General features: G+C 39.9%; 1 protein-coding gene across 1 annotated transcript; it reads right to left on the reverse strand.

Moving 5' to 3' along the window:
* Positions 1-3,067: 3,067 nt before the first annotated feature.
* Positions 3,068-5,036, reverse strand: LOC136068440 (uncharacterized). The gene is made up of 4 exons (XM_065775588.1): positions 4,753-5,036; positions 4,464-4,623; positions 3,584-4,405; positions 3,068-3,490 (listed from the first exon to the last, which is right to left on the reverse strand). Exons 1-4 carry the CDS (start codon positions 5,034-5,036, stop codon positions 3,068-3,070), a joined length of 1,689 nt encoding a protein of 562 aa, XP_065631660.1.
* Positions 5,037-6,949: the final 1,913 nt, after the last annotated feature.

The raw sequence follows: 6,949 nt of genomic DNA on the forward strand, positions 1-6,949 counted from the left end.
TTAATATCATGCTAAGAATAGTAGTAAATAATATCCAATTAATACAAAATTTGACATGTGTATTAAGAGCATAAAAAGTATGTAATCTAACGGTTAGATTTCTAAATATGTAATAAAATAATAATATTGAATAAGATTGTAACTAGGGGTGTGCGCGGGTTAGGTTAGGCGGGTAATGGCTAATATTTCTATCAAACCTGCCACTAGCAGGTTGGGAAATTCCAATTGGCCATCGACCCATCAAAGTCTAAATCCGGCGGATTGGTTACAAATTTTGGCAGTGTTAACCAGTTAGGTTAGGCTGGTTCAACGGGTTGGCATTAACAATGTTCTTTTAAAAAAGTTATCACAAACTACAATTTTTTATTGAATAATCTCAAAATATAACTAATGCACACAAAAAATTAAATGTATATTTCATTTAATAATGTTAATTCCAAACAAGCATAGGGTCAATGAAAAAGAGATATATCATCTCTAACAGACCTTTTTTACACACACACAAAAAAAAAAAAAAAAAAATATATATATATATAGTAGGTTGTTGCCTTACAACTGAGGGAAATTCAATCAACAAACCCAAAGTCTTAACATTCCCAAAGTCGCATCAATGATTCAAAATAATAAGATACAATCTTAACAAATAAACTTCAAAATGGAATGCATGTTCTTAAAAACAATTATCACAAACTACAATTAGTTACTAAATACAGAGTATATAAATACTTTTGATAAACTATAGAGTATATATAACCAACCTTGGTGCCTAAACTTACCGTATTACAAACTATAAGAACCACTAAGAATATTACACATACACGACAGTATAACTAACTCTATTATTAGAAACTAAATGACCTCTAGCTTTTCAAAAAAGTTAAGGAAGAAAAGAACAAAACAACAAGAAAGAGGGAGGGAGAGGTAGTGGAGTGTAGATATGGTTGAAGTGAGTTTAAGGTCTCAATGTTGATTTTTTATATTTTGTTTAAGGAATTAATTACTGATTTGCTATAAAAATTGACTTGGTAAATTGATTAACTTTAAATAAAGAATACATGGTTGAACAATTTGAACTAATATATATATATATATATATTATTTGTGTATAATTAAGCGGGCAGGTTGGGTTGTAGTAGGTTGGCAATTTTTTAATCCGTTTCCCAACCTAATCTGCTATTTTATAGGTCTAACACATCCAACCCAAACCGCCTAACTTAATGACCTGCATGGGATGGGTGGGTTGGTAGGTCAAGTGGATATTTTGCACACCCCTAGTTGTTACCTTAGGCTATAACCAATTTTGTAACTAAGTTTTGTCCATATATATATATATGAAAATTTTGATAGTAGAATATTATTTGGAGTAGAATTTAAATTTTTTAAAACTTAGACGACAAAGTTTTTATCTAAATTAAATTATTGTTAAATCATATCCCTTAGTCAAGAGTTTTGTAACTTAATATCCTTGTAGGATTGGTATTTGTAGCCCAAACCCAAAAACAATTAATTTGTAGAGTATGGGTGAAAGAGTTAGGTTAAGTATGAGATTGATATCAATGGATCACAACTTTCAAACACAAGCCAATATGAATTTATACATAAAATCTGAAAATCCGAAGAGCTATACTATTGTTTATCTGATGAACAAAAATCTTAGGGTTACAATCAAGCTCTCTTTTTCTTTTCTTCCCCCTCCCCTCTCTTTGTTAGGAGCTTCCTTCCTTTATATAGTCACCCTTCTTCTCATCTCCATCGTCCACTTGTTCCTCATCCATGAGTTTGCTTGAGTACATGTCACGTCAGGCATCTTCTTTTAGCTCTGTGTGAGTGGCGGTAGGCTGAGATGCACTGTTCAGGGGTCTTCTCCACATAAATGCGGCTAGAAAAGTTGCTGCAGTGCATTAAATATGGTGGTAGCAGCTTTCCCCTTAGATATTTCTCCATCCTTATCATTCCATAGCATACTCAGAGCTTATCTTGATCAGGTGGAGTCCTCGAAAGGTCATTTTGGCCTTTCACACATTCAATTGATTTATAATATTGCGTCAGAGGATTACAACCTCTTCGGACAGGAGATATCCTCTTCGGATTGTGATAATTCTTCCTTCTGAGAGTCCCACTTTCAGATGGGCCCTGCCTTTTCCATCTTCTTCTTCTCGGTCGCAAAATAGCCCTTCTATGGGCCTTCGGCCCATTACGTTGGGCTGGACCTTTTTCCCCCCACAATAGCCCCTCAAAATTTTAGTTTTTCCTTCGCATTCGAGTAGAAAAGGTAAGATTTTGATTTTCCACGCAAGAAAAAAGAGATAAAAATAAGAAAAATTAAGAAATTTAAAAGTGGGAAGTCATAAATACCCCCGTTTACACGCGCGAGAGCATAGAGACGAGCGCTTCATTATTGCCGCTGTAAGTCCCATATAAGGGTAACAAAAGCGGTTTTCTCCTGGTCATCTGGGGCTAGTGGTATCTGATGATAACCTTGGAAAGCATCTAAAAAACTCATTCGAGGATGGCCAACAGTAGCATCTACTAATTGATCAATCTTCGGCATAGGGAAAGGATCCTTAGGACAAGCCTTGTTCAAGTTTGTGAAGTCCACACAAACTCGCCACTTTCCACTTTTCTTTTTTACCACCACAGTATTTGCCAACCATTCGGGGTAAAAAACTTCTTTAATAGTCCCAGCCTGTTTGAGCTTCATCACCTCTTCCTTGATTGCCTCAGCATGCTCTCTGGATGGCCGCTAGGGAGGTTGCTTCTCTGGTACACTCAGAGGGTTAACCCTCAAATAATGGCAAATGAACTCCGGGTCCACTCTTGGGGCTTCATAAGTACTCCATGCGAATACATCAATATTTCTTTTAAGGAACTCAATTAGCTCTTCTCTCTCTGACTGAGGTATCTGAGATCTGATTTGAAAGTACCTTTCAGGATTGGTCCCAACTAAAACCTGTATTAAGTCCTCGCATTTTACGCCTTCATCCTGACCCTCGACGGGTGACAACCGACCCTTTAACTACTATAGGTCTCCCTCCACCCTAGTCGAGGATTCACTCTCAGGCTCGTGTCATATGGTAGCCACCAAACATTGCCTAGCCGAGGATTGATCTCCGCGGATCTCACAAACGCGCCATTCGGAAGGATATTTGACTTTCTGATGCAAAGTGGAGGAAACAGCCCCTAGCGTATGTAACCAAGGCCTGGCTACAATCGCCGTATAAGGGGAACAAATATCTACCACAATGAAGTCCACCTCAACTATTTTCGAGCCAGTCTGCACAGGCAGCCGTATCTGTCCTTTTCGAGTAACCATCCTTCCCTCGAAGCTGATCAGGGGAGAACAGTATGGAGTCAAGTCATCAAGCGTGAGATTCAGCCCCTTGAAGAGGTCAGGATACATGATCTCCACCGCCCTGCCCTGGTCCACCATCACCCTCTTCACATCATATCCCCCGATCTTGAGTGTGACAACCAAAGCGTCATCGTGAGGCTGAATGGTCCCAGCTTTATCCTCGTCCGAAAAGCCTAAAACGGGTGGTTCAGCCTATCTAGGGCTCCTCGGATCTCGGTCAATATCCCTTACTGGCAGCCGAGCCACAGACATAACCTTTGTCGGCCAGGATCCTGTTCTCCCTGGCGCTGCAAAAATGACATTAATAATACCTAATGGGGGTTTTGCAAAATCCCTTTTTTCGGACTCAGAATTCTCTTGACCTCCTTGACCACTGGAGTGATGCAAAAGATGCCTCAACTTGCCTTCACGGACCAGCTGGTCCAAATGATCCCATAAGCTTCTGTAGTCTTCAGTGGCATGCCCATGGTCTTGGTGGTACTGACAATAGAGATTATGATTGCGTCTCTTCGGGTTCCCCACCATTTTACTCGGCCATCTAAAGAATGACTCGTTCTTGATCTTTTCCAGGACTTGATGAACGGGCTCTTTGAACACTGTATTAACTGCTTGAGCATTTGCTGAGCCTGACTGCCCGACGAAATCTCTCCTCGGTTTATTGTTGTTATAACGATCCAACCTAAAGTCCTTCCTGTCTTGGGGGGTAACTTTATCCTTACCCTTCCCTTGCTGCTGATCCTCTTCAACCCTTTTGTACTTCTCAATACAGTCCATAAGCTGACGCATGTTAGTAACAGGCTTGCCGGACAAGGATGTTCTTAAACCATGATCAGTGGGGAGACCTAGCTTGAATGTCTCTAAGGCCATTGCATCAAAGTTGCCCTCCATATCATTAAACATCTCCCAATATCTATCCGAATACGCCTTAAGTGACTCGCCCTCACGCATGCTTAAGGATAGCAGAGAAGACAAGGGCCTGGCCACCCTTCGGTATGTGACGAAACGTGAACCAAAAGCTTGAATGAGCGAGCTCTTGATAAGAATCGATGGAGTCTGCTTTCAGGTTATCAAACCACCTCATAGCCACGGGTCAAAGACTAGAGGGGAATACCTTGCACATCAGAGCTTCATCCGTGGAATAGACAGCCATTCTTTGGTTAAAATGGCTGACATGCTCCATAGGGTCGATTTTGCCGTTGTAAATAGTAAAGGTTGGCTGGTTGAAACGCCGAGGAAGCTTCGCTCCTTCAATCCTACGCGTGAAAGGTGACCTAGAGATTTGATTCAAAACCTTACTCATGGCATCATTGCCCACCCCTCCATGTGGTGGCCCTTGAGGTTGCTTCTTATGAGGGTGCTCATCCTCATATGAAAAAGATTCACTGATTGGAGTTCAAGACCTCTGCTCATAGGTGATGTCCTGTCCGTCATTCGAGTCGTCATCAGAATGCGAGGCAACACGTTTTCTCTTCGCATGACGCAACTCCCTTCTTAACCTTTCAATCTCTATTTGCATACTGTTTTTCTCTGCATGAGAAACATGACTTCCGCCACAAGGTTGAGTTCGTTCAGTGTGTGTAGTATGCACACTGCCTTCACGGTCTTGCCTTCGCTCCAAATTGAGAAAAGGATCAATATACTGGGACGCCCCAGACTCCGCCGGTTGTTGCCCATGTTCAGCCATGATCAACTGCTGCTACTTCCCCTTACACTCAAGCCCTTCCCACAGACGGCGCCAATTGTAGGGTTGATATTTGTGGCCCAAACCCAAAAACAATTAATTTGTAGAGTATGGATGAAAGAGCTAGGTTAAGTATGGGATTGATAACAATGGATCACAACTTTCAAACACAAGCCAACATGAATTTATACGTAAAATCTGAAAATCCGAAGAGCTATACTATTGTTTATCTGATGAACAAAAATCTTAGGGTTACAATCAAGCTCTCTTTTTCTTTTCTTCCCCCTCCCCTTTCTTTGTTAGGAGCTTCCTTCCTTTATATAGTCACCTTTCTCCTCATCTCCATCATCCACTTGTTCCTTATCCATGAGTTTGCTTGAGTACATGTCACGTCAGACATCTTCTTTTAGCTCTGTGTGAGTGGCAGTAGATTAGGATACACTGTTCAGGGGTCTTCTCCACATAAATGCGGCCATAAAAGTTGCTGCAGTGCATTAAATACGGTGGTAGCAACTTTCCCCTTAGATATTTCTCCATCCTTATCGTTCCATAGCATACTCAGAGCTTATCTTGATCAGGTGAAGTCCTCGGAAGGTCATTTTGGCCTTTTACACATTCAATTGATTTATAATATTGCGTCAGAGGATTACAACCTCTTCGGACAGGAGATATCCTCTTCGAATTGTGATAATTCTTCCTTCTGAGGGTCCCACTTCCAGACGGGCCCTGCCTTTTCCATCTTCTTCTTCTCGGTCGCAAAATAGCCCTCCTATGGGCCTTCGGCCCATTACGTTGGGCTGGGCCTTTTTCCCCCCACAATCCTAATAATATATTAATTTAATAAGATGCTGTTAGGGTTTGTGCCCTAAAATCCAATTTATTGGCATGTCATGAATAATTAAGTTGTTTAATTGCATGAGACCATTTATGAACTAATGGGACATTATCTTAGTCCATGAGATGCATAGTATGTGATTTATGTGAAAAGTCACAGAAAGATATAAATCACAAGTTCTTTGTAAACTCAGAATTTTAGTTCGTAGTCGGTGATGAAATTGGGCATTTCATCTGCGAAGACTATGACATATCAACTAAGATGATTTGTCTTGATCATGGAAGTGGAGACTTCTAGTTGGTATGTTGATATGTTTTAAGAGTTAAGATATATTGAACTGGACCGCTGTGAGATTTATTATTCTCCTAATGACTGTCAAATGAATAATAAAGCTCACGACTTCTATTTACATCAACTCTAAATCCTGAGAGAATAATGGACCTGATCATGAGATGTAGGTTGCTTTGATATATCAGGAGTGAGATCTATAAGTTATGGTCAAAACCTCAGTATGTTGGGCAGCCGCATTTAGTGTTGATGGGACATGTATTCTCAAGATGGAATTCATAATCTCTTAACGGAGATATAAAATATTCTCTTGAGATAAGTTTAATGGGTTTGGTTATTCAGAGTGTTGGGCCCAACCACTTTAGTAAAGAGTTACTAAAGTATATATTTATGGAATTGGATTTCATAAATATATGATGAATAACATAAAGGATTAAACCGGGTACTCAAGGATTAAGATGTAGTAACCTTCAAAGTGGCAGTCAATATTAATGACTTTGTATTACTACGAATATTTTAATGAAGGGGTTGAATGTATAATAAAGTCTTGGGAAATAATTTATAGATAAGGCCTAGAGTGCAATTATATTCTTATAGTGGTATTGAATATAATTAATGGTAACTTTGGACTTGTCAAGAGTTGACGGAAAAGCCCAAGGCCCATTGGAGCTAGTGTCTTATTGGTCCCTTTGGTCCCATCTCAAGCCACAAACTAAAGCCCAATTGGGTAGGCCCAAAAGGCTAACCCAATTAGAAATCAGTCATTATTTAATAAGTGTTATTAAATAAAGAA

The sequence above is a fragment of the Quercus suber genome, unplaced genomic scaffold, assembly GCF_002906115.3.
Source record: "Quercus suber isolate HL8 unplaced genomic scaffold, Cork oak 2.0 scaffold_115, whole genome shotgun sequence".
NCBI lineage: Eukaryota > Viridiplantae > Streptophyta > Magnoliopsida > Fagales > Fagaceae > Quercus > Quercus suber.

Excerpts from the sequence above, each read along its gene's own strand:
- LOC136068440 (XM_065775588.1), bottom strand. The coding sequence starts at position 5,036 with ATGGCTGAACATGGGCAACAACCGGCGGAGTCTGGGGCGTCCCAGTAT. Across the intron at positions 4,624-4,752 it reads GACATCACCTATGAGCAGAG|GTCACCTTTCACGCGTAGGA; the intron begins GTCTTGAACTCC and ends TCAAATCTCTAG. Across the intron at positions 4,406-4,463 it reads ATGAAGCTCTGATGTGCAAG|ACTCCATCGATTCTTATCAA; the intron begins GTATTCCCCTCT and ends ACCTGAAAGCAG.